Genomic DNA, 27,978 nt, shown 5'->3' with positions numbered 1-27,978 from the left:
TCATCCCAGAGAGATATTTGTCCAGCCTTTGATTGAACACTTCCATTGAAGGAGAACTCACCACCTCCTGTTGTAACCTGTTCCACTCATTGATCATTCTTAAGTAGGATTTATATTGACCAATTTGATTTTAAATGGCGAGCAACTTTCAACCAATACCTAGTGGTACATATTGCGGCAGACATTTCTTCTCTATACCATCTTAACTATGTTCCTCTATTAGAGAAAGTGATACGTGACCTAGATGGTTATGCTGCTAAGCAACTAAGCTAGTTCGGGTGAGTAAATGTCTTAATAAATGGATGCGGCCCCAAAATTCTTATACCTCTTCCAGACCCTGCCAATTAAATTCCCAGAGCAGTTTTTTTAACAGATTAAACGGGTGTGTTTCATAGATTTGTGGGGGTGGGAGGAATAGTCGTATCAGTTACTGGACCATGTATTGTACAAAACCCGAGGGAGAAGTGGGTCTACATGACCTTAAAATTTACTACTCAGCCACAGTCATCCCTAGGTTACTGGACTGGCATCACCACTCCAGTTCAAAAGAATAAGTGGGTCTGGAGATGGCACTGGTGTGGCCAAATATACACATGCTGCCGTGGATCTCCTTGGAGGACAGATCTGCAGCTCTTCCTCACACACCATTGACTCTGAATTGTCTCAACGTATGGGATAGATTGACGGCTAGAGGAGACATTGCAATCCTTAGAGGGGTTCTATCCCACTTATTGCACAACCCTGCATTCCCCTCGGGTCAGGAGAAGCAGAGCTTCCTTTATTGGAGAGTGGAGGAGGATATATGGTGCCGTCAGATAGCGAGCTCTGGGGGTCTTACATCATTTAATGATTTACAGGCATCCTGACCCAATCTGAAGTTACTGTGAGTGGAATATCTCCAGTTGTCCTTCTTCTTGAGGGCTCAGTTGGGATCATGCCACCTCTGAGATCCTCCTGAACCCAATGAAGAATTTTTTTTACAAACTAGCAGCATCACCCCCTCGATTCTGGAATTCATCCAGGAGCTGAATCAGCTAATGTATATGGAGGAATTGGTGGATGAGGGCTTTGGTGTCGCACACTCAAGCAGACATGTCTGATCACTCTGGAACAAATTTTGCAACTCTTCTGAGTTTCAGAATATCACAGGGTAGTGAAAGGGGCGGGTCAAAGCAGGGTTTTCATAAAGTTATGGAGCAGGTCTGCTACCTGGATTACTCACTGGTTGGTCTCGAGGGGCCCTATATTTATTTATTTTGTTTACTATTAGAGGGTTTCTCTCCCTTCTCATCTGATTCTCCTTTACACCTTCCTCTTTTTCTTTGACTTAGGTTTTACTATTTCTGGGGGGGTTTTTGTATTTTTCTTTCTCTATGGATTTAGTTGTTTAAAGGCTAGTTTCTTATGATTATAGGGGCCAGCTCTGTCAGTGGGCTTGGTTTGCAAATGATTCACTGTCCAAGTATAACTGCAGAAGGGATGCCAGTCAGGCACTTAGCATTTGTAAGTGTAGGCATACCTTGATACAATTTCTCATTTTCTTAGTCTCTCTCTATACTAATGGCGCGGACCTGCGAGACCAGCTATTTGTTATGTTTCTCTTGTTATTTATGTGTAAAATTGCACAAAAGTTTTAATAAAACATAAATAGGAAATGAGGAAAATAGTAGGCCTACTAGATGATTTCCTTTACCTAATCATGCTACGGATGAGAGATTAGTTAATGCAAGTTACCCATTGTCTAGCTTATGACATTTTCTGAATATTAGGGCTAGCTAACCAACTAATGCAATTCAAGATTAATTAATTTTTGTTGTTACTAACCAATATACTTCAGTGCTAGATTACCTTACAATTGCCCAAAGAGTGGCGTCTGCTAGTATGTTTTGTATTTTTGTCACACTTAGGTATTCTCATGTGTCAAATACCTGACTACAATTTAGAGCTAAAGGGAATCCTGTGTGCTGGTTGACGCCAGTGATAGACCTTCCACCCTGCTGAGTAATAGTGAAGTAGTAACTGGAGCATCACTAGTGGGGGTATATCACTATATCATGTGATTTAGCGAGAGCATTAAATGCTACCTTATAGACTTTTGACTTATTACTGGTGGATGTACAAGGTACTTGGGATGCTATTCTACTGAACAGAGCTACAACCAATGTTATTTGATCATAGATGTAAGAAATGTTGGGGTATTTGTTATTTAACCTAATTAATAGTTTGATTGACTTCCCAATTCTTGGTTCAGTGTATTTTTGGGTTTCTGATTATTTTTCTGCATGCTTTGTAGAATAGTGGTAAATTGTATACTTCTTAGCTGTTGCATTCAGTGCATACCTGATTTAGTATTTATACAACTGGATCACAGATTCGTTAATACAGAGATTTGCAATTTATGTTTTGTTAAAAAGGAAAAATATGGTTATGTTGTTTAGGTGATATCCAACTCGGATACGACTAAGTGGTTGCATCATGCTTCATCATCTATCAAAGTATACGCTATATGAATCCTTCGTTCTCAGACCCAGGGTTAGAATAGAGGCCTTAGGGACAAGTTAGGACAACTCTCATCAGAGGACCATGGATGGCTCTTAGGAGCCTCCATCTTCCTGGTTAGGTAAGGCAACACATTTACCAGTGGTTAGCTCAAGTTTTTGGGATGAGAGAACAAGTCATGTCATTGACGGTATGGTTGAGGAGCTGTATAGGATGATGAAGTAGCTGCAAAATTGGGGACTGTTCGTGAAATAAATATATGACTTCATTTTCTCTTGAGTGACTTATAGTCTGTGTAAATGTTTTGTACTTTCCCTTTAACAAGATTTGCTCAAAAGTACTGAATAATAAAAAGGGGCCTCGATGATTAGAACATTGCAAGGCTCTAGTTTAAATTCTCAGGTCATTGCGCCCTATTTTCTAACTACTATCTAAACAACTTATTGTTTATACTTACTGTACTTGTGTATTCTAAGCAGTTAATCACATGACCCTTGTGTGCTTGTGTGTGCCTTGGCCTTTAATTTTAGACGTTAATTTTTTTTACCTTGCATATTCATATCATTCTTATGTATCTTTGACCAATGGTAGTAAATGAACGATTATAGATTTGAATTATTGTAATTGTAGCATGCGCCCATATAAAAACTGTTGCCTGTCAATCAATAAACAAATTACTTTGGATCACATCGCTAACTGTCCCAAATGATTAAAATGTCATCAATATACTATTTGAAAAATACCAATCTGTGGTCCCCCAATAAATTTTCAAATGCGCCATAAATAATTTGGCGTAAGGGATTTTCGAACATTGTCTATTTTTAATTAATAATAGATCCTGTAAGTCCAACAAAGCATCCAAGCAGGTGTTCATTAGGACCTTTCAGAAATCAGAGCTCCCCAAAATCTCTCATGATTCTACACAAGTAGTCTTAAAAGACAATATTTTCAGAAAGACAGCATTAATCAGAATAACACACAGTTACAGAATACAAGTATTTTGTACTATTTTTCAATAAAACTAGTTCGGAGAAGAAAAAAATTGCTATTTCCCCGCGTGAATTCCCTGATGTCTAAAAAGAGACATTTTCTGTGCAAAACGTTTCCCACATTCTAAACATATAAATGGCTTCTCCCCTGTGTGAGTTCTCTGATGTTTAACCACAGCTGACTTCCGTTTAAAACATTTCCCACATTCTGCACATGAAAATGGCTTCTCTCCTTTGTGAGCTTTTTCATGTTTAACCAGAGTTGATTTCCATTTAAAACATTCCCCACATTCTGCACAAGAAAATGGCTTCGCTCCTGTGTGAATTCTCTGATGTACAACACAAGATGATGCTCTTTTAAAACATTTCCCACATTCTGAACATGAAAATGGCTTCTCTCCTGTGTGAATATATTGGTGTGTACCAAGAGCTGCTTTCGCAGCAAAACATTTTCCACATTCTGTACAGGGAAATGGCTTCTCTCCTGTGTGAGTTCTCTGATGTGAAACAAGATTTGATTTCCGATTAAAATTTTTCCCACATTCTGCACATGGAAATGGTTTCTCTCCTGTATGAGTTCTCTGATGTAAAACAAGATGTGAATGATGGATAAAAGATTTTTCACAATCTGCACATGAAAATGGTTTTACGCCTGTGTGAATTCTCTGATGTTCAACAAGATAAGATTTCCATTTAAAACATTTCCCACATTCTGAACAGGAAAAAGGCTTCTCCCCTGTAGGATCTCCTTGATGTTTAGCATTCCTCCTGTGAATTTTCTCCTGTTTACCAGTCTGTGATGAATCAGAAGATGGGACCTGTATAAGAGGATCAGATGATGGACCTTTGCTATGAAGGGGTGAGGGGATATCTGGGATATTTACAGGTTCTTCATCTGTATCTTGTGTGATGCTACAATTTTCTGCTTCACAATCTGCAGATATAAGACATACCTCTGAGCTTCCGGTATCATCTGCCAAGAATAAAATAGATTTTTTTTTACTATTTTTGAACATTATATCATATTTTTTGAACCAGAAGATGCACCTAAATTTTAGTTGGAAGAAAGTAAGAAACAAATATTTCAAACCAAATGGTGTGCAAAAATGTTAAACAGAGTAGACATCTACAGCCATACACTGTTATGGGGATATCTGCAGTAGAGACACTCTTAGGATAACATCTGCGCCCAACACTCTGATATAGGGTCATGGGGGTCTTTACTATAATACACAGTATCAAACTACTAACGACCACTTGTCTGTAGTATGTGAGTGAGTGCTTCTCATGCTCCTACTCCTTGGCAAGGTCATAGCCCCGCCCTGGTGACATCATAGACCCGCCCCTGGTGTTATCGTAGCTCCGCCCTGATGATGTAGCTCCGCCCCTGATGCCATATCTCCGCCCCTTGTACAGTTATGGCAGGTCCTAAGACACTGAGAATACAACTAAGTCGTTATCCTGCACAGTGTAGATTTTTTTTTCAAATCTCCTGTTTTCCATTGACTTCAATGAAAGCCGTCCATGCAGGATCCGTGGCAAAACGGAGCACACTGCGATTTGTTTTCCAGACTGGAAGGTCCAGAAAACAAACCTGCATGCTTTAATTAAGCTGCTGGTGCCCATGATTTTCTATGGGCAGCTTGAACTCCAGATCATCCGCGCGGGTGCCCCACATAGATCCCGGTATTCAAACCCGCCCATGGATGTGAGCCCTCTGGGGTCTAGCACACCCTATTATTGATGAGGTGCGCTAAAAGTAAAAAATTGAACAGACCCCACTCGAAAATCACTGTACTGGAAAGCACTGTGATCGAACGGATGTCTGCTCGGCTCCACTGAAAACAATGGGAGCATTACACCGTGATAAGTGCGCCATGCCAATACCGATAAAAAGCGGTTGTGTGAGGGGGGGCTTAGAGAAACCAAAGTAATCTTGTAGATATCATAGAATCATAGAATAGTAGAGTTGGAAGGGACCTCCAGGGTCATCGGGTCCAATGCCCTGTTTAGTGCAGGATTCACTAAATCATCCCAGACAGATATTTGTCCAACCTTTCCTTGAACACTTCCATTGAAGGGGAACTCAGCACCTCCCATGGCAACCTCCCACTGGCAACCAATGTTCCACTCATTGATCACCCTCACTGTCAGAAAGTTTTTTTCTAATATCTAATCTGTGTCTCCACCCTTTCAGTTTCATCCCATTGCTTGTAGTCTTTCCTTGTGCAAGTGAGATAGGGCTGATCCCTCTGCACTGTGACAGCCCTTCAGATGTTTGTAGACAGCTATTAAGTCTCCTCTCAGCCTTCTCTTCTGCAAGCTAAACATTCCCAGATCCTTTAACCGTTCCTCATAGGACATGATTTGCAGACCGCTCACCATCTTGGTAATTCTTCTCTGAACTTGCTCCAGTTTGTCTATGTCTTTTTGGGGTGGCCAGAACTGGACCCAGTATTCCAGATGAGGGCTGACTAAGGAAGAGTAGAGGGGATAATGACCTCACGTGATCTAGACTCTATGCTTCTCTTAATACATCCCAGAATTGTGGTTGCCTTTTTGGCTGCTGCATCACATTGTTGACTCATGTTCAGTCTATGATCAATTAGTATATCCAAGTCTTTTTCACATGTGCTGCTTAGCTCAATTCCTACCATTCTGCATGTGCTTTTCTTCATTTCTCTTGCCCAGATGTAGAACTTTGCATTTCTCCTTGTTAAATACCATTTTGTTAGTCACCGCCCACTGTCCAAGCTTGTCTAGATCTTTTTGAATCCTCTTCCTCTCTTCCCTAGTGTTAGCTATGCCTCCTAGCTTTGTGTCATCTGCAAATTTGATCAGTTTCCCATCAATTCCCTCCTCCAGATCATTTATAAAATGTTGACCAACACTGGGCGTAGGGCAGTCCTTGTGGTACCCAACTTGATACGTTCTTCCACTTGGATGTGCAGCCATTTATGACCACTCTGTGAGTACGATCACTCAGCCAGTTGTGAATCCACCTAACAGTTGCCTTGTCAATCCCATATTTGGTCATTTTTATCAATAAGTATGGTATGAGATACTTGGTCACATGCTTTACTAACATCAAGTCAGTGATTCTGTCATAGAAGGAAATTAAATATGATGAATTTTAATAGCTAACGAAAAGAGAAGGTTAAACAGCGAGCTTTCGGATTTACTTAAGATTCTTCATCAGGTAGGCAGTATATATCTGAAGAAATATTATATATATTTTAATTTACACACACGTATGCATTGAATGGTACAGACATGGTGTGATTATAAGGATAGTGTCATGAGATTATTCCTCCACAACACATCAGACTACATGAAAGAAGCAGGCAGACAGCCAACTGACACCAGATACTACACTGAACTTAATCAAGGACCAACTCAAAAATATATGAAAACATTAAGAAGGGTCAACACATGTCTATCTGTGGAGTCCACAAGAGTTTGGAATTGCCAGTATTTGAGTAGTCTACATGCTTCCCAAAATGCACAAACCTGGGAATCCAAGAAGGCCAATAGCCTCAGGTGCAGGAACAACATTGAAGGAATCGCAAGATGGGTAGACTGTCTCCTTAAACCTCTGGTTAGAGATACAACCAGCTACTTGCTGGACACCACAGACCTACTCAACAAACTATCACCCATAGGTTCCCTCCCTATGGCACCATTCTAACCACGATGGATGTGGAATCCTTAAATTCCAACATCTCACACAAGGATGGGCTAACCGCCTGCTAGGTGCACCTTGAGGATAATAGGATCGTCTCTGAATCTGTGCTACAAATCACAAGATTTATTCTCCTTAGGCTGCCTAAATACAAACGGATTTTCATTGTGGAATCTGTGGTCTGCATCTGCACTACAGATCTGCAGCAAATGCTGTTTATAGCATGCTATGAGAAATCGCTTTTTCCTGCACGCGAATTATGATTTCAGTGAGCAGAGGAAAAAAAAAAAATCGCAGCATTATATATATAATTTCGCAGATTCAGCATGGACGACCTCCATTGAAGTCAATGGAAGCTGTCCGACCCATGGCCCTTCCACAATTGAGATTGCGCAAAGATCGCGGATTCAGACTAATCCCCTAGCAATGGTGCAGGAAGAATAAACTTTTTTTTTTTAATTCTGTACTCCGCATGTCTGTCAGCGAGCCGTCTGGACCATCCACAGTACAGAAAAAAAGATTAAAGACAGGTATGCAGGGACGCCAGCTACAGTCAGAGCCAGATTCCATGTGGGCTCCTGCATGTGGAATCCAACCCATTGGCATGCAAGCAGCCTTACAGTTTTTTCTCTTAAGCCAAAGAGATATTTCTTCACCTCACTGCAATCACCATGGACAGTAAAATGGCACCGCAATACGCAAACCTTTTCATAGTAAATCTGTAGAGTGACTTCCTGGCCTCCTGCTCCATCAAACCATTGGCCCACGTCCGCTACATTGATGATATCTTAATTACCTGGACCAACTTAGAACAAGAACTTATAAAATTTCATAAAGGGTTTAGTGAATTTCACCCCACCATTAACCTGAGATTGAGCTACTCATATACAGAAATCAACTTTCTGAACACCACCATAAAGATTTACAACAGCTCAATACAAACATCCTTGTACCGTAAACCTATTGATCCGAAATCTAGGAAAGCAATACAAAAAGTATACTGCAGTGTTGTGGAGCTCCAGACTGAAATCGCCTGAAACTGTATTTACCTGCAGAGCAGCATCCTCTGAGGAACTTCATGGCTGCACCGTATATCATCCACATCCGATGGATCGCCCTTCGGTTGCGGATTGAGTTCCGGCAGCCGCGGTTTCCACCAGAGATCTACCATGGACTGGTGAGGCCTACTGGCAGCTATAGCCTCAGGCAGGTGTGAACCTTTGTTTCAGTTCATCGGTCTCTTTAACTCATACATTAAGGCCTCATGTCCACGGGGAAAATAAGATCCGCTGCAGATTCTCCATGGAGAATCTGCAGCGGGTCCCTCCTGCCCCGCGGACATGAGCGCTGAAAATAACAATAAATGAGAATAAACTCACCTTCCATCCGCTCCGTTTCTTCTCTGCGTCGCGGCCGGATCTTCTTTCTTCGGCCGGCGGATGAATTCGTCACGCCGGCGGCACGTCGCCGGCACGTCGTCGACGTGCCGCGCGCATGCGCCGGGCACATCCGCCGAGCCGAAGCAAGGGAGATGCGGCCGTAAGGAAGAGAAGACCTTCCCGGCCCGCTGCGGGTGAGTAAATGCTTTTAAATTCCTATTTTAGGTCTCCCGCGGATCCGGACGGCTTCCATAGGCTTCAATAGAAGCCCGCGGGAGCCGTCCCCGCGGGAGACCCGCATGAAAATGGAGCATGGTCCAGATTTTTTCATGCTCCATTTTTTTTAAAATCACTTTTATTGACGATCCGCGGGTATTTATCTACCCGCGGGTGGTCAATGCATCCCTATGGGGTGCGGATCCACGCGCGGGAGAAGAGTTAAAATCCGCTGCGGATTTTAATTCTTATTTTGCCCGTGGACATGAGCCCTAAAGGAGATGTCTCGAGGCAGGAGTGGATTTTTTTTTATTGCCCAGTCCCCCTAATTAAGCATACATTACTAAGCCCCCCTGTAAATGACTTTTCTAGCTGGTTTGTACTTACCGTTCCAGCGTTTCAGCAACTTATAAAAATTTTCCCAAGATGGCCGCCGGCTCTTTTCCCGTCGCTTGCTGTAGCCCGACGTGCGCGCTCCCGAGACGCTACCAGCTGTGTCTCCCTGACAACCAGACGCCCCGCAGCCGCCGACCGGACCCCTGGAGTGAACACGACCGACCAGTCACCCACCGCCAGGCAGCAGGTAACCGGCGCAGCCCCCCCCCCGGCACAGCGGCAGCCCCCCCATCGCAGCGACAGCCCCCCCATCGCAGCGGCAGCCCCCCCATCGCAGCGATAGCCCCCCCATCGCAGCGACAGCCCCCCCCATCGCAGCGACAGCGCCCCCCCCCGGCACAGCGACAGCCCCCCCCCCCGGCACAGCGACAGCCCCCCCCGGCACAGCGTCAGCCCCCCCCAACGCAGCGACAGCCCCCCCCATCACAGCGGCAGCCCCCCCCGGCACAGCGACAGCCCCCCCCATCACAGCGGCAGCCCCCCCCCGGCACAGCGACAGCCCCCCCATCGCAGCGACAGCCCCCCCCCATCGCAGCGACAGTTCCCCCGGCGCAGCAGCAGCCCCCCGGCCCATCACTTACCAGGACGGCGGGACAGCTGGACGGCGGGACAGCTGGGCGGCTTCTCGGGACAGCTGGGCGGCTCTGCACCTTCCTCTAACAGAGGATGGTACAGAATGGCCGCTCCAGCGCGCTCCCGAGCAGTGACAGCTCGTCTGCGCATGCGCAGAAGAGCTGTAGCGGGGAGCACACTGAAGCGGCTCGTGCTGAAAGGAGAAGAACGGACTGCGCAAGCGCGTCTAAAAAAGCAAGCTGCCAGCTAATTTAGACGGAACCATGGAGACGAGGACGCTAGCAACGGAGCAGGTAAGTGGAATAACTTCTGTATGGCTCATATTTAATGCACGATGTATATTACAAAGTGCATTAATATGGCCATACGGAAGTGTATAGACCCACTTGCTGCCGCGAGACCACCCCTTTAACTATTGCTTATATCGAGCTCCATACAAGACACCCCCCCAAACACTAGGCAGAACCACTTTATATCTAAACTCCGTGAACTTTTTGAGACCAATAAGGTTAGTAGTTATTTTATGTGGCGATTCCAATTGTGTTCTCAACCCAATATTAGACAGGAACGCCATCTCCCTACCACGTCTACTACCCCAACACTGAAAATCAAATGCCTTCAAATCACATCTTCAATACCATCTAGCTGACCCCTGGTGCAAACTGAATCCAACTAGAGATGAGCGAATGTACTCGTCCGAGCTTGATACTCATTCGAGTATTAGCGTGTTCAAGATGCTCGTTATTCGAAACGAGTACCACGCGGTGTTCGGGTTACTTTCACTTTCATCTCTGAGACGTTAGCGCGCTTTTCTGGCCAATAGAAAGACAGGGAAGGGATTACAACTTCCCCCCTGCGGCGTTCAAGCCCTATACCACCCCCCTGCAGTGAGTGGCTGGGGAGATCAGGGGACACCCGAGTATTAAAATTTGCCCCGCCCGCGGCTCGCCACATATGCATGCTGACAGAGATCAGGGAAAGTGCTGCTGATGCCGGAGCTGCTATAGGAAGAGTGTTAGGATTGATTTTAGGCTTCAAGAACCACAACAGTCCTTCTTAGGGCCACATCTGACCGTGTGCAGTACTGTTGAGGCTGCTTTTTGCAGTGTTGCACTTTTTTTTTTTGTATATCGGCCGTGCAGAGCATTGCGTCCTGCAGTAATTTTACATAGTCCAGGGCAGGGCCAGCAGTGGTGAGGCAGGGACAGTCTATATAGGCAGTGGGCTTTTCCAAAAAAATTTGGGAAAAAAAATCTATTTGGGCTGCCTGTGACCGTCCTCAGTGTACTGCGTCTCTGCTGGGGGTAGTTGTCCTAATTCATACGCAGCCAGCTAAGTGTTACAGCAGGCTTGCGCAAAATTCTTTCCTGGCTCTGCTGTGCGTTCCGTAAGCGAAGTCAGCCTCCAACCACAGGCCAATAAGCGGCACATTTAATTACAGCGTTCTGTTTCTGCACTACTGGTAATACAGCATGCTGAGGGGTAGGGGTAGGCCTAGAGGACTTGGACGTGGACGCGGGCGAGGATGCGGAGGCCCAAGTCAGGGTGTGGGCACAGGCCGAGCTCCTGATCCAGGTGTATCGCAGCCGACTGCTGCGGGATTAGGAGAGAGGCATGTTTCTGGCATCCCCACATTCATCTCACAATTAATGGGTCCACGCGGTAGACCTTTATTAGAAAATGAGCAGTGTGAGCAGGTCCTGTCGTGGATGGCAGAAAGTGCATCCAGCAATCTATCGACCACCCAGACTTCTGCGCCATCCACTGCTGCAACTCTGAATCCTCTGGCTGCTGCTCCTCCTTCCTCCCAGCCTCCTCACTCCATTACAATGACACATTCTGAGGAGCAGGCAGACTCCCAGGAACTGTTCTCGGGCCCCTGCCCAGAATGGGCAGCAATGGTTCCTCTCCCATCGGAGGAGTTTGTCGTGACCGATGCCCAACCTTTGGAAAGTTCCCGGGGTCCGGGGGATGAGGCTGGGGACTTCCGGCAACTGTCTCAAGAGCTTTCAGTGGGTGAGGAGGACGATGACGATGAGACACAATTGTCTAACACTCAGATAGTAGTAATTGCAGTAAGTCCGAGGGAGGAGCGCACAGAAGATTCGGAGGAAGAGCAGCAGGACGATGAGGTAACTGACCCCACCTGGTTTGCTAAGCCTACTGAGGACAGGTCTTCAGAGGGGGAGACGAGTGCAGCAGCAGGGCAGGTTGGAAGAGGCAGTGCGGTGGCCAGGGGTAGAGGCAGGGCCAGACCGAATAATCCACCAACTGTTTCCCAAAGCGCACCCTTGCGCCATGCCACCCTGCAGAGGCCGAGGTGCTCAAAGGTCTGGCAGTTTTTCACTGAGAGTGCAGACGACCAACGAACAGTGGTGTGCAACCTTTGTCGCGCCAAGATCAGCCGGGGAAGCCACCACCACCAGCCTCACCACCACCAGCATGCGCAGGCATATGATGGCCAAGCACCCCACAAGGTGGGACGAACGCCGTTCACCGCCTCCGGATTGCACCACTGCCTCTCCCCCTGTGCCCCAACCTGCCACTGAGATCCAACCCCCCTCTCAGGACACAGGCACTACCGTCTCCTGGCCTGCACCCACACCCTCACCTCCGCTGTCCTCGGCCCCATCCAGCAATGTCTCTCAGCGCAGCGTCCAGACGTTGCTAGCGCAACTGTTTGAGCGCAAGTGCAAGTACGCCGCCAAGTACCCGCACGCTCAAGCGTTAAACGTGCACATAGCCAAATTGATCAGCCTAGAGATGCTGCCGTATAGGCTTGTGGAAACGGAGGCTTTGAAAAACATGATGGCGGCGGCGGCCCCGCGCTACTCGGTTCCCAGTCGCCACTACTTTTCCCGATGTGCCGTCCCAGCCCTGCACGACGTCTCCCGCAACATTGTACGCGCCCTCACCAACGCGGTTACTACCAAGGTCCACTTAACAACGGACACGTGGACAAGCACAGGCGGGCAGGGCCACTATATCTCCCTGACGGCACATTGGGTAAATTTAGTGGAGGCTGGGACCGAGTCAGAGCCTGGGACCAGTCACGTCCTACCCACCCCCAGAATTGCGGGCCCCAGCTCGGTGCTGGTATGTGCGGCGATGTATGCTTCCTCCACTAAACCACCCTCCTCCTCCAATCCAACCTCTGTCTCGCAATCAAGATGTGTCAGCAGCAGCACGTCGCCAGCAGTCGGTGTCGTGCGGCGTGGAAACACAGCGGTTGGCAAGTGTCAGCAGGCCGTGCTGAAACTACTCAGCTTAGGAGAGAAGAGGCACACGGCCCACGAACTGCTGCAGAGTCTGACAGAGCAGACCAACCGCTGGCTTTCGCCGCTGAGCCTCCAACCGGGCATGGTCGTGTGTGACAACGGCCGTAACCTGGTGGCGGCTCTGCAGCTCGGCAGCCTCACGCACGTGCCATGCCTGGCCCATGTCTTTAATTTGGTGGTTCAGCGCTTTCTGAAAAGCTACCCACACTTGTCAGACCTGCTCGGAAAGGTGCGCCGGGTCAGCGCACATTTCCGCAAGTCCATGACGGACGCTGCCACCCTGCGGACCCTGCAACATCGGTTTAATCTGCCAGTGCACCGACTGCTGTGCGACGTGCCCACACGGTGGAACTCTACGCTCCACATGTTGGCCAGGCTCTATGAGCAGCGTAGAGCTATAGTGGAATACCAACTCCAACATGGGCGGCGTAGTGGGAGTCAGACTCCTCAATTCTTTACAGAAGAGTGGGCCTGGTTGGCAGCCATCTGCCAGGTCCTTGGAAACTTTGAGGATTCTACCCAGATGGTGAGCGGGGATGCTGCAATCATTAGCGTCACCATTCCTCTGCTATGCCTCTTGAGAAGTTCCCTGCAAAGAATAAAGGCAGACGCTTTGCGCTCGGAAACGGAGGCGGGTGAAGACAGTATGTCGCTGGATAGTCAGAGCACCCTCATGTCTATATCTCAGCGCGTTGAGGAGGAGGGGGAGGAGCATGAGGAGGAGGGGGAAGAGACAGCTTGGCCCACTGCTGAGGGTACCCATGCTGCTTGCCTGTCATCCTTTCAGCGTGTATGGCCTGAGGAGGAGGAGGATCCTGAAAGTGATCTTCCTAGTGAGGACAGCCATGTGTTGCGTACAGGTACCCTGGCACACATGGCTGACTTCATGTTAGGATGCCTTTCTCGTGACCCTCGCGTTGCACGCATTCTGGCCACAACGGATTACTGGGTGTACACACTGCTCGACCCACGGTATAAGGAGAACCTTTCCACTCTCATACCCGAAGAGGAAAGGGGTTCGAGAGTGATGCTATACCACAGGACCCTGGCGGACAAACTGATGGTAACATTCCCATCCGACAGCGCTAGTGGCAGAAGTCGCAGTTCCGAGGGCCAGGTAGCAAGGGAGGCGTGGAGATCAGGCAGCATGTACAGTGCAGGCAGGGCAACACTCTCCAAGGCCTTTGCCAGCTTTATGGCTCCCCAGCAAGACTGTGTCACCGCTCCCCAGTTAAGGCTGAGTCGGCGGGAGCACTGTAAAAGGATGGTGAGGGAGTACGTAGCCGATCGCACGACCGTCCTCGGTGACGCCTCTGCCCCCTACAACTACTGGGTGTCGAAGCTGGACACGTGGCCTGAACTCGCGCTGTATGCCCTGGAGGTGCTTGCTTGTCCTGCGGCTAGCGTCTTGTCAGAGAGGGTGTTTAGTGCGGCTGGGGGAATCATCACGGATAAGCGTACCCACCTGTCAACAGACAGTGCCGACAGGCTTACACTCATCAAGATGAACAAAGCCTGGATTTCCCCAGACTTCTCTTCTCCACCAGCGGACAGCAGCGGTACCTAAGCAATACGTAGGCTGCACCCGCGGATGGAAGCATTGTTCTCTATCACCATTAAAAACGGGGACCTTTTAGCTTCATCAATCTGTGTATAATATTCATCCTCCTCCTCCAGCTCCTCCTCCTGAAACCTCACGTAATCACGCCGAACGGGCAATTTTTCTTAGGCCCACAAGGCTCAGTCATATAATTTTTGTAAACAATTTTTATACGTTTCAATGCTCATTAAAGCATTGAAACTTTCACCTGAACCAATTTTTATTTTAACTGGGCTGCCTCCAGGCCTAGTTACCAATTAAGCCACATTAACCAAAGCGATTAATGGGTTTCACCTGCGCTCTTGGTTGGGCATGGGCAATTTTTCTGAGGTACATTAGTACTGTTGGTACACCAATTTTTTTGGGCCCTCGCCTACAGTGTAATCCAATTAATTTTTAGCCCACCTGCATTAAACCTGACATTACCTCAGCTGTGCTGGGCACTGCAATGGGATATATTTATGTACCGCCGGTGGCTTCCTGGCACCCACCCATGCTGTCGGTCCACACGGAGTTGTAACTGCATGTGTCCACTTCTAAAGAACCCCAGTCTGACTGGGGCATGCAGTGTGGGCCCAAGCCACCTGCATTTAATCTGACGTTAGCTCTGCTGTCCAGGGCACTGCAATGGGATACATTTATGTACAGCCGGTGGGTTCCAGGGAGCCACCCATGCTGTGGGTGCACACGGAATTCCCATTGCGGAGTTGTACCTGCCTGTGTCTATTTATAAAAAAACGCGGTCTGACTGGGGCATGCAGACACCTTGACAGAATGAATAGTGTGTGGCACATAGGTTCCCCATTGCTATGCCCACGTGTGCAGCTCCTGATGGCGGTGGCACAGGATTATATTTCTCATTGCTTCTGTACAGCATTGTGGGCTATCGCCCCGCCCCTTTTAAAGAGGGTCGCTGCCTAGCCGTGCCAACCCTCTGCAGTGTGTGCCTGTGGTTCGTCCTCATGGCAGACGCACTTATAAATAGACATGAAGGTGGTGTGGCATGAGGGCAGCTGAAGGCTGCGCAGGGACACTTTGGTGTGCGCTGTGGACACTGCGTTGTGCGGGGGGGGGGGGGGGGGGGGTTGGGCAGCATGTAACCCAGGAGAAGTGGCAGCGGAGTGTCATGCAGGCAGTGATTGTGCTTTGTTGGAGGTAGTGTGGTGCTTAGCTAAGGCATGCATTGCTAATGAGGGCTTTGGGAACTTGGGCTGGGAACTTGAGATGCAGCCCAACATGCAGCCCCTCGCCTGCCCTATCCGTTGCTGTGTCGTTCCCATCACTTTCTTGAATTGCCCAGATTTTCACAAATGGAAACCTTAGCAAGCATCGGCGATATACAGAAATGCTCGGGTCGCCCATTGACTTCAATGGGGTTCGTTATTCGAAACGAACCCTCGAGCATCGCGAAAATTTCGTCCCGAGTAACGAGCACCCGAGCATTTTGGTGCTCGCTCATCTCTAAATCCAACCACTAAGGATTACACACAGTTTTCACCTCCCATTCTTTATACTCTAGAATTGAAATCAGCACAACCCGTGCCTGCAGTTACAAGCTCCCACCACTACACAGAAGTGAGAGCGGAGGGTTCCATTGCTTACGCTTCACCCTCTGTTTTATTACAGCGCTGTCAACTTTGTTCACAACCGCTCTCCCCTTCTTAGGAACAATTAGCTGTATACTTCCAAGATATTATTACTACAGATGTAATATCTATTATATTGTCAGGCGCATTCTTCAAAAACCTGGCCTCGAAAATCACACCTGATAAAGTGACTAATACCATTAACCCCTTCAGTGGCGGGTTTCTTACCCCCCTGTCAGACCCACCAGGGCAGGTTTTTTAAATGGGCCAATCATTTAATTTCAACTAATTTTGCAGTTGCGTTCCAAGAGCCATAACCTTTTCATTTTCCCATTGGCTCAGCCGTATGGGGGCTTGTTTTTTGCGGGACAAGTTGTACTTTTTGATGGCATCATTTTTGGGTAGATATAATGTATTGCATAACTTTTGTAAAGAAATTTGTAGGGAGATTGGGGGAAAAAAAGACATTCTGCCATTTGTTTTTTGGATTTCCTTTTTACGGCGTTCAGCGTGCAGAATAAATAGTGTGATAACGTTATTCTCTGAGTCGCACGATTCCGGCGATAACGAGTTTATACAGTTTGTTTGTTTTGCTATTTTTGTACATTTAAAACATTTTTTTTCATAAAGGTTTGCTTTTGTGTCGCCACATTCCAAGAGCCGTATGAATTGTTTTCCCATTGCCAGAGCTCTAGAAGGACTTGTATTTTGCGGGATGAACTTTAGTCTTCATTTATCTAATTTTTTGGAACATGTAAAATTTTGATCGCTTTTTTTCCCATTTTTTTCTAGTGGCAAGATTAACAAAATCTGTAATTCTGGCATATTTTTATTTTTCACTGCATTCTCTGAGCAGCATAAATAATATATTAAAGTCATTCTACAGGCCGGTACGATTATGCCAATACCAAATTGTAAGAGTTTTTTTTCTTTTTCACACTTAAAAAAAAAAGTAAGTTTAAATCACCCCCCTTTTGCCGTATCTATAATAAAAAAATCTATATCATAAAAGAAAAATACATATTTGGTATTGTCGCGTCCATAAAAGTCCGATCTAAGTAGTGCATTTTTTACCCTGCACGGTGAACGTAGTCCGAAAAAAAAAAAATAAAGAACACCACAAATGCACTTTTTCAGTCACCCTGTTTCCCAGAAAAAAATGCAATACAAAGTGATCAAAAAGTTGTATGTATTCTGAAGTGGTACTAACCCTTTACATGCTGCCGCCGGCGACCAGAGGACGCCCCGCTCCCCGGTTGAAGAATTGTGCCGAGGAGTCGCTGAGAGAGTCCACGCTTTAACACCCCTTCACCGCCGGCTCCGGACATACCCGACGCGGCACGCTACCTCCCGCTCCCGCCAGGACTGGGTGAGTGTTCCACCTCCCACCCGAATTCCGGAGCGTCTTGCAGAAGACGTGAGAGCACCGGAGCGGCTCCGCACCGGCACCCCCCACGCAGCCGCTGCTGCCTTCGGCCGGCGCCGGATGAATCCCGCCAGGCCTCCACCACCTACCTCTCCCTGCCGCTGCCGGTGACCGGGGGACACTCCTGCTACCCGCTCGAAGACCTGCACCTGGGGGGGGGGGGGGGCTAAATCGGACGCCGGTACCCCTTCACTGCCGGCTCCAGGCACACCCGGCGCAGAGAGCCGATTCCACCTCCAGCCGGAGCTGGCCTGTGACCGGCGCCTGACAGGTCCCGCTGGACTTTCATTATCTACCCCTCCCTACAGCCGACCGGAGGACACCCCGCTCTCCGCTATAAGACCCGCGCCGCTGAGGAGGACCGAACTGCACGCCACCACCCCTTCACTAACGGCCCCAGCCGCACCATACGTAGAGCGCCGCTCCCAGCCTCTGCCTGTGTTGGGGCAGCGTGCCACTTCTCACCCCAACTCTGGCCCGACAGGCCAGATTAGCCAGAAAGCGACCGTAACACCCACATAGAATATCCGGCCGGTTGGATTCTCAAGCAACGAGACCCGTGGCCCGGCAACCCAGTCGGAGCACCTCCTGGGAAAACCCCCCCACGGAACGAGGAGTGTCAGGACGGATCCCTAGCTCCAGGAGGAGCCGCCAAAAGTAAGCAGACGACGGGGGGAAGAGGGTATAGCTTGGGAGGCCTTGCCAGACCACTTATAGTCACCGGGTGGAACCCCCCCCCCTCCCCTATTGATACTGACAGCCATTTTGTGAACACGACTGAAGGTGCAGGGGACCAATAGACGACAACACAACTTGAGACATCTCAAATAACTGTTAGACACAACTAGAGCAACCGCCCTGCCTCGACTAACCGGACTGGGACCTGGGACTAGCGACACTGGCTTCATAAATAATCTGCATTTAAAGCTGCATTTTCAGCGCAACATTGCTGTACCCCTTACTTATCAGATATACTACGGCTAAATAAGCCCAACGCCACTGATTCTAAACGATTACCTGGGACTTTACTCTGCACTGCAGAATAACCCCCAAGACCCATAAGGGAGAAAACACGACCAATCCTATTTAATTAAACAAGACAACACCGTGGTGCTGGCGAGTGTCTCACTGACTGCACAGATTACACAACTACCTACCATGAGCACTCGTGCTAAGGGCGGCACCGCCGCAGAGAGACTTAAAGAATTCTCTCGCACTGAGGGAACTGAACACACACCACGCTCGTCCCGGACCACACAGGCCAGAGATAATGAAACCGACTCGGAACAAAACCCAGAACCTACAATGCGCCAGCTACTAGAAGCCATAAATATTTGTAAATCCTCCCTCACTGGGAAAATAGATGAAGTTAAATCAGACGTCACCTTATTACGACAAGATTTACAAAACATACGGGGCAGGATGCACGAAATGGAAGACCGAATCTCTAAGGTAGAAGACACCCTACACCCGTTCCCAAAAGCGGTCCAAAAAGCCGCGAGACAGGCAGAATTTTGTCAATAAAAAACAGACGATCTTGAGAACCGGCTACGGTGTAACAATGTACGCATAATAGGTCTCCCAGAGAGAGTCGAAGGCTCTCAACCAGAATCCTTTGCAGAGAACTGGCTTAAAGCCACGTTGGGCGAGGACGCTTTCTCGGCCTCCTTTACGGTAGAAAGAGCCCATCGAGTCCCGACTAAACCACCAGCTCCGGGTGCCCCGCCGCGTCCATTTCTGGCAAGAATCCTGAACTGTAGGGACCAGGACGCAATACTGTGTCAGGCCAGGCTGAAAGGCCCCCTCAAATATAACAATTCGGCGATCTCTATTTTCCCTGATTTTTCAGCGGACTTGCAGAAACAGAGAGCCTCTTTTATGGATATCAAGAAGAAGCTTCGAGATAGAGGCATTCCATATTCCATGGCATACCCAGCCCGCCTATGGATTGTGGCAAATGATAAAGTGATCTTTCTGCAGTCCCCAGCTGAAGCCATGGAATGGCTCCATATGCATCCTGTGTCTCCCGAGGCTGTGTAACACCCATGCAATAATTAAGGATAATGTAAATTCTCTTTCTAAAGTGCTCTCAGACCCATGATCCACTGGCTTATGGGCGATACCACAAAAGAACAAACCGAGGAGCCACACTTCTCCTCTAGGTTCATGCCGTCTCCAAGGCACGGGCCAGCGACCCGGCAACCGCCATAGCGGCAATAGCCAACGACTTGAAGTTCGGAATTAATCCCCTATAGGCCAGCGGAATATCTCCCACTCCCAACCACAGCTACTCTCCACTAGATTGTAGCTTACCTTTTCTTTCTTTCTTCTTTTTCCTAGTCATCCGCGAAATATTTGGGTTAAGCGGAATGGCAATTGTTAACTGTTTAAATTGTTATCAAAGTGTATTAGTTATGTTACAAGCAAACCTGTGCTGGTATAATTTTCTTTCCCCAATACAAAAAACATGCTCATATTATTTGAAACACCCGGTCAAATCACATGTCATGATATTTTCTAATGTCTTTGTCCTGCCTTAGCTGGAACGTGAGAGGCCTGGGCACCGCTAACAAGCGCGAAGCAGTCTTTTCCTATATTAAGCGATACAACCCTCACATCGTAGGCCTGCAGGAGACTCACCTCACCATAGATAGAGTTGACTCTCTTAAAAAACCATGGGTGCAATGGGCATGCCACTCTTTTCACACCTCTCTCTCCAGAGGGGTCTCTCTCCTTATACACAAATCACTAAGATGGAACCCCATAAACACCAAAAGAGACCCTGACGGTAGATTTATATTCGTATACGCCGAAATTGATTCCAGACCCTACGTCATCATATGCATTTACAACCCACCTCACAACAACCTCCACCTCATACAGGCAGCGATAGCATTCGCTCACCAGTTCCCCTCGGCATACGTCATCTGCATGGGCGACTTTAACAGGGTAATGAACCCAAATAAAGATAGATTTCATCTGCCCTCTGGACCCCACACCACAGTTGACCCCCCAATGCAACAGCTCTTTGAAAGCGTGGGATAGGTAGACCTCTGGCGCTCGAAACACCCTGACACTCTTGAATACACATGCCACTCTACAGGCCACAACACGCTGTCAAGAATAGATTATATACTATCCTCCTCGACATTGGCACTCCACATAATGGATATAATACACTGCCCGCGAGGCATATCCGACCACAGCCCAATATTATTAACACTCAAATTTCCTAGTCTTAAAATTACCCCCACTTGGAAAATTCATCCATTTTGGCTCAAACTCCTAAAAAATAACGATCAAACCCCAATACACATATCAATGTTTATGGAAGCCCACGAGAACAACACTCATTACGCCCTGAAATGGGACACCTTTAAGGTATACCTTAGAGGATGCCTTAAATCAGCCATCTCCTACATCAATAAAACAACATCCCAAATCGATAAAGAACTCGAGATTCAAACATCAGAAGCTGAAAAAATCTACATATCCAACCCTACAGACTCCAATAGAGTAAACTGGCTTGGCCTAGCCCGTCTCTATAAGCATCAAATATACGAAAAAACCAAACGTAAATTATTCTTTACGAAACAGCACTATTTTGAATTAGGCAACCAATCAAGCCATCTATTAGTGAACCTAATTAGACAGGAAAACCAAGCCAACACGATCCTGAAAATCAAAAATACACAGGGCACAGAACTCACAGATGCACAATCTATAACAGCTCGTTTCAAAGATTACTATGCAGACCTCTATAGGTCATCCTCGCAGAAATCTCTCCCCGACATCCATAACTACCTACAGGATCTAACATTCCCAACACTATCCGATGAACAAATAGAACAGCTAGAAGCCCCAATAACAGCCGAAGAAATTCAATTAACTATTAAAGACATGGCATCCAATAAGTTTCCCGGACCAGATGGCCTCCCAATAGAAATATACCGGAAATATAACCAACTAATTCCACTCCTACACGAGACTCTACACCAAGCCCAATTGGAAAAATCCCTCCCTCCTTCCTTATATGAAGCGTCTATTATGGTCCTTCTAAAACCTGACAAAGACCCGACGGACTGCAACTCCTACCGCCCCATCTCACTAGTAAATGTGGATTATAAAATCCTAACCAAAATTCTGGCCACTAGGTTAAACCAAGTAATTTTATCAATCATACACCCTGATCAAACAGGCTTCATGCCAGGCAAATCCACTACGATTAATATCCGCAAAGTACAAACGGCCATTCAGCTAGGCAGACAATACAACATGCCCTGGGCCCTCGTGTCATTGGACATGAAAAAAGCATTTGATTCTCTGGAGTGGAATTTCTTAGAAGCCTGCCTAACCCATTTCGGGTTCGGCCCCAAATTTAGACAATGGATCAACATTATATATAAATCCCCGAAGGCTAACGTGATAGTGAATGGCATCCCCTCGGCAGAATTTTCGCTCACAAAAGGCACCCGCCAAGGATGTCCCTTATCTCCAGCTCTATTTGCCATAGCCATAGAAGCCTTGGCAATCCGCCTACGATCCTCTACTAACGTAACGGGCATTAAATGGGGGGGGAATTGGGAGTAAAGTGAGCCTCTACGCGGATGACACCATCCTTTTCCTATCAAACCCTGACACCTCCTTCTCTCACGCCATGACCCACATTGATAAATTCTCCCAAATCTCCGGACTTTACATAAATTGGACCAAATCCACAATTATGTACACGAACATTAACCCTAAAATCGACCCCCATGTTACCAGATATGACCTGGCAATAGTCTCTAGGTTTAAATACCTGGGGATAATTATGTCACGCGAATATCACAACGCCATAGATGACAACATAATCCCCCTACAAGAAACCCTAAGACACAAATTTAAGAAATGGGCTAAATTACCGTTATCAGTAGCGGGCCGCATAAACCTGGTCAAAATGGCCATCCAGCCTAAATGTCTTCACATTTTACAACATATGCCACTACAGGTCCCCAAACGGTTCTTTCAATCATTTAACTCTCTTATCACATCATTTGTATGGAAATCCACTCGTTGTAAACTGAGTCTTACAACGCTGCAAAGCCCGAAGGATCGTGCTGGGATGGCCCTCCCAGATCTCCGATTATATTACCTGGCAGGACAGCTGAGGAACATCCAACCATGGTTCCGACCCCAAGAAATGCCCACTGCAGATCGCTATATGGCGAAACAAGTAAAGGGCAACAATTTACTAATCTATTTAGAATTTCCAGAATGTACAAATCCATCCGAAATCCTACCAATACACAAGCTGGCGCTCAGCGTCTGGAGAGAAGCCAAAACGCTCCAAAGGTTCCAAGATGTGGTGTCAGACCTCCCCATCTGGGACAACCCCGGCCTATCAGCCCTACTCACCATTCCAGACACTCACTACTGGACCAACCTTGGAATCATCACGCTAGGAGACATATATAAGGATGGAATATTTTCTACACTCACCCAGCTATGTGAGCAGCTGCAAACTCCGCACCTGCAACTATTCAGGTACTTTCAGCTAAGGCATGCATTGAGCACCCAATTCCCTCCGACCTCCACCCAAATTTCAAAGTTCCCTATGATTGGTATATTAAAATCGCAAGGCCCTAAAGGTCTGATCTCATCCCTTTATACACATTAATATCAGCAAAACTAAACTCCAACCCACTCCCCGTCTTCGACAAATGGAAAAATTACATCCCATCCTTAACACCCGAAGAATGGGAAGAAATAGAAGAATCCCATTTATCAGTATCTCCGGCCATAAATAACAAATTAATCCAACTATATATTATTCACCAATCTTACCTAACTCCTATCCGCCTATTTAAAATAGGGAACACCCATTCAAACACCTGCCACAGGTGTAACCAACCGAATGCGGACTTCTGGCACCTAATTTGGAACTGCCCATTTGTCAAGACCTATTGGTCCAATGTAATAACCCTTATAAACCAACTATTAGAATCCCCCTACAGTATAAATTTAGACCCCAAAATAACCCTATTTGGAATTCTGGAGGAGGAGCGGTGGCCAACATATACCCGTATATTTCTTAAAGAAGTACTCTTCCTAGCACGTAAAGAGATAGCCATGCATTGGATGGCCATAGATCCACCCTCGATCACACAATGGATCCAGCTCGTAAACTCGATAATACCTTATGAAAAAGTTATATATAAAAACAGAGCTTGCCCAAACAAGCACCATAAGATCTGGGACCCTTGGCTGGAGGCCCACTCCACGTTACCCACAGAATAAACAAAGTTTCATTGTAAATAACACGACCAGCGCAGGTTGCTTCGGTTCAATAGGTTTATGTTTATTGTTTAATTCAAATTCCGGATACAATAAGTATAGAGAATTTACTTTAAAAAAAAAATAATAATAAATATGTTATTAAAACCAGCAGATACAGTTCAAGGTCGTAAACTTCAGTCTATAATATTAAGCAGTACTTTAAAGTATGTATATTCACATGTCTTGGAATGCCTGTAAATGCAAAATAAGTGTATACATGCTACATGATTGAATGCTAATACCATACACCTTTCTTTTCTGTATCGTATAATTTCATGTGATAAATAAAGCAAAGTTAAAAAAAAACCCTTTACATGCTGCAGTCACATAGTCTGCAGCATGTAAAGGGGTAACACAGCAGAGATCGAAGGTTTTCTCCATTCTCTGCTGTTTAAAAGCTGGTACTCTATCAAATACTCAGGAGGCCTAATGTCTCCCCATTTGCCCCTACTACCCTATTCTCTATTTCCTCCTGGCAATGACTCTTCCCAATCATTTAAAGTTTGGAGAGACAGAGATCTCACCAAAATACATCATCTACTATCGTTAGGAAGAATCACTCAGTGACAGCTTGCCGCTCGGCACCCGCACCTCCATCAGTGGAGGGCATTCGCCAAGGCTTCCATTACCTGATCCACTCTGTAACATACTGCACTATACATAAAACTCCTTGGGAGGCGCTGCTAACCAAACCCAATGAAAATATTCCTACAGATTCGCAGACATTAAACTTTTTCATTTTAGCCTTGAAACAAACCATTGGCCATTCTTGGTGAAACACATCTCTAGAGTTCAGAGGTGAAACCCCAAACGAACTGCTATTTAATTAGTGACAAACTAACTTCAATAATTGCTGACAGACAAGAGAGATTTCTAAGAATCTGGACCCCATGGATGGAATACCCCCCCTCCCAAAACAACAGACCCCTAATTTCTTTATAACTAGTTGTTTATAATACCATGAAATAGCCTAGAACATCTTTCAGAACTCGACTCCACCGGAGAAGGTTCCCCCCTTACCGTCCCCTTCGAATCCCATAGCATTTCCCATGATTCGGCCCTGGCCAGGCCATTACTCTACATTACTTACAGCCTTATAATGAAGAAGCTTGTAGCACATTGGTATGTTCTCACTATCTGGGAAATCACCAGTTATATCCTTCTGTTATATGTCCTTGTAATTCTGTGATGTAACTAATTTACAAACTGCTTCATCTTTTACTTGTTAAACTTTACTGTAAACTTCAAAGCACAAATAAAAAAAACAACATAGTAACATATTATGTGAGGCCAAAAAAGCCCCCTGTCCATCCAGTTCAGCCTATTACCCCCGAATGTTGTTCCAGAGAGCCGAGACCTTTATGTTGAGCATGATGTCCACGAATCAGATATCGGACTGGACATCTCTAACGGTTCTGGAAGCTCTGGTGGAATTAGTGACACTCCTGCCGGCTAATACTACACCAATAGGTCACTTAGGAGGACCAGTGATACAGGGGAAAGTTATGGAAGTTTGTTTGGAGATCACATCTTCTGTGACTCCTCTGTATTTAGTGGTTACTACTCACCTGGGAGGTTACCTGTAGGAATCTCCTCTTTACACCGCTGATCGCCCCTCACATTTCTCTCTGTAGCATTAATATTGGTCAGATCTTCATCCTTATACAAAAGCTGTGAGACAAATATTGTAAAAGTCAGCAGACGGTTGGAGAAGTCGTGTGAATGGTTTTATGACATAATGACCTGACAGGAGTAGTTATTACCATAGATAAGAATGATGTCATGTGACATCATCAGAATCTCACACCTCTCCAGTGACATCATCTGTTATTACCATAGATAAGAATGATGCAATGTGACATTATCAGAATCTCTCATCTCTCCAGTGACATCATTTTTTATCACCATAGACAAGAATGATGTAATGTGACATCATCAGAATCTCTCCCCTCTCCATGAGGCTCTATGACCCCTCAGGATCCTCATACACATGTATATCCGGCATGGCTAGACACACTGCACATTGTCTCAGTGGAGGAGATCAGCGTCTACCAGACACATCCGCTGCTTGTCTTGGGGGAAATAAAGGAGCAGATAGATATAAATCCAACCTGTTGGCTCCTTATTTCCACCAGCAGTCTCCACCGCCAGAACACTGGGAGAAGATCCAGACAAGATGTAATGTCTCTGGTCAGCAGTAATCCTGCCATCTCCACCGGCCTCATCACACAAGGAGAAGACATCTAATAAGACTGAAGACAAGAGCTTCACAGCCTTCTACAGATCAGAGGGACATCTCCATCTACCTGATGGTCCTGTGGAAGAAGAGGACGGGGACATCTCTCTGGGGTTCTTCTCTTACAGGATGGAACTGCAGGAAACAGACGGACACTGAAGTCATTCTTTATATACAGATGATAAAGTCCCCATGTATTTAGTCCTCAAGGTAATGTATAAAAGGCAGCACCTAAGAAAGCACATATGTATAAGGATAAAATAAGCTTTCAAGCTGTCTATTACCTGGTGATGTGAGTGGCTGGTGGGTCTCCATTATGGCCTCCTTGTACAGATCCTTGTGTTCTTCTAAATACTCCCACTCCTCCATGGAGAAATAGACAGCGACATCCTGACACCTTATAGGAACCTGTGGAAGAAGAGGACGGGGACATCTCTCCGGGGTTCTTCTCTTACTGGATGGAACTGCAGGAAACACAGACGGACACTAAAGTCATTCTTCATATATAGATAATAAAGTCCCCGTGGATTTAGTCCCGTCTATTACCTGGTGATGGGAGCGGCTGGCGGGTCTCCATCATGGCCTCCTTGTACAGATCCTTGTGTCCCTCTAAATACTCCCACTCCTCTATGGAGAAATAGACAACGACATCCTGAAACCTTATAGGAACCTGACAACACAATATACAGTCATTACCCAGAAGCCTCCAGTGCTGTTACTGTATAATGTCCCAGCATTCCCTGCAGCATCACCTCTCCAGTCAGCAGCTCTATCATCTTGTTGGTGAGTTCTAGAATCTTCTGTACATTGATGTCCTCATGTATCAGGGGGTGAGGTGGTGGCCCCAAGATTGGGCTCAGGGGTCTTCCCCATCCGTCACACACAGGGGACTGACAGCCATCACTAGAGGTCTTCTTTACTACTGTGTAATCCTGTATATGGAAGACATTATTATCACTATAGACATTTCCAGAGTCTATCACCTCTCCAGTGACATCATCTGTTATTACCATAGATGTGAATGATGCAATGTGACATCATCAGAGTCTCTCCCCTCTCCAGTGACATCATCTGTTATTACCATAGATAAGAATGATATAATGTGACATCATCAGAATCTCTACCCTCTCCAGTGACATCATCTGTTATTACCATAGATAAGAATGATGTAATGTGACATCATCAGAATCTCTCACCTCTCCAGTAAGCTGGAAGAGTATCTCTAGGGTGAGATTTAATATATTTTCCGCCAACTTGTTCTTGTTCTTTTCCATCCTTCAAAGGTCAATGAGGATAATTCTCTTATAGACGGATATCAGTAGAGGATTCGGTGTTGTAAAACCTGAATGGAAAGATTAAAAAATATAGGGTCCTAGAAAAATTGCATTCACCTTCTCTCCAACGGAAAACCACGTTCACTTACGTAAAAGAACATATAGCTCTAGACACGCCGGCAGTCCATCTGTAACTTTTAAACATGCAGTAATATATAGTGTCATCTTTGTAATCTTGTAGATTTGATACCTTTAAATTGGCTAACAAAAATGCATGATGTTACAGCAAGCAAGATTTCGGGGATATCACCCCCTCATCAGGCTAATGAATGAAATTAGTTTGGATGGCACATAATTATAACATACAGATGCAGAGGGGAGGGGAGGAGAACACATTCCTCTTGATCTAAATAATTGTTCACACACACAAATTTGAGATTGTTTTGCACTCAAAAGTTAAAAACAACAGACAAATAGAGCGGAGATGTACATCGTAAATCAGTCCACTGAGCTCAGGACAGTTTTA

General features: G+C 46.4%; 1 protein-coding gene across 1 annotated transcript; it reads right to left on the bottom strand.

Moving 5' to 3' along the window:
* Positions 1-3,234: 3,234 nt before the first annotated feature.
* On the bottom strand, positions 3,235-27,978 carry LOC136629022 (zinc finger protein 2-like). The gene is made up of 7 exons (XM_066605138.1): positions 27,375-27,978; positions 26,931-27,110; positions 26,725-26,848; positions 26,463-26,642; positions 26,249-26,313; positions 25,511-25,613; positions 3,235-4,461 (listed from the first exon to the last, which is right to left on the bottom strand). The coding sequence occupies exons 1-7, from the start codon at positions 27,450-27,452 to the stop codon at positions 3,545-3,547; spliced, it is 1,647 nt and encodes a 548-aa protein (XP_066461235.1). The 5' UTR covers positions 27,453-27,978; the 3' UTR covers positions 3,235-3,544.

This window comes from Eleutherodactylus coqui, chromosome 5, assembly GCF_035609145.1.
Source record: "Eleutherodactylus coqui strain aEleCoq1 chromosome 5, aEleCoq1.hap1, whole genome shotgun sequence".
NCBI lineage: Eukaryota > Metazoa > Chordata > Amphibia > Anura > Eleutherodactylidae > Eleutherodactylus > Eleutherodactylus coqui.
This window is presented reverse-complemented; position numbering and strand designations above follow the sequence as displayed.

What these genes read in the sequence shown, in the direction of transcription:
- LOC136629022 (XM_066605138.1), bottom strand. Translation starts at nt 27,452, where the DNA reads ATGGAAAAGAACAAGAACAAGTTGGCGGAAAATATATTAAATCTCACC. An exon ending in CCAGCCGCTCCCATCACCAG is followed by an intron (nt 26,643 to 26,724) that starts GTAATAGACGGG and finishes TGTTTCCTGCAG; the next exon opens with TTCCATCCAGTAAGAGAAGA. An exon ending in TTCTTCCACAGGACCATCAG is followed by an intron (nt 25,614 to 26,248) that starts GTAGATGGAGAT and finishes TTTGTCTCACAG; the next exon opens with CTTTTGTATAAGGATGAAGA.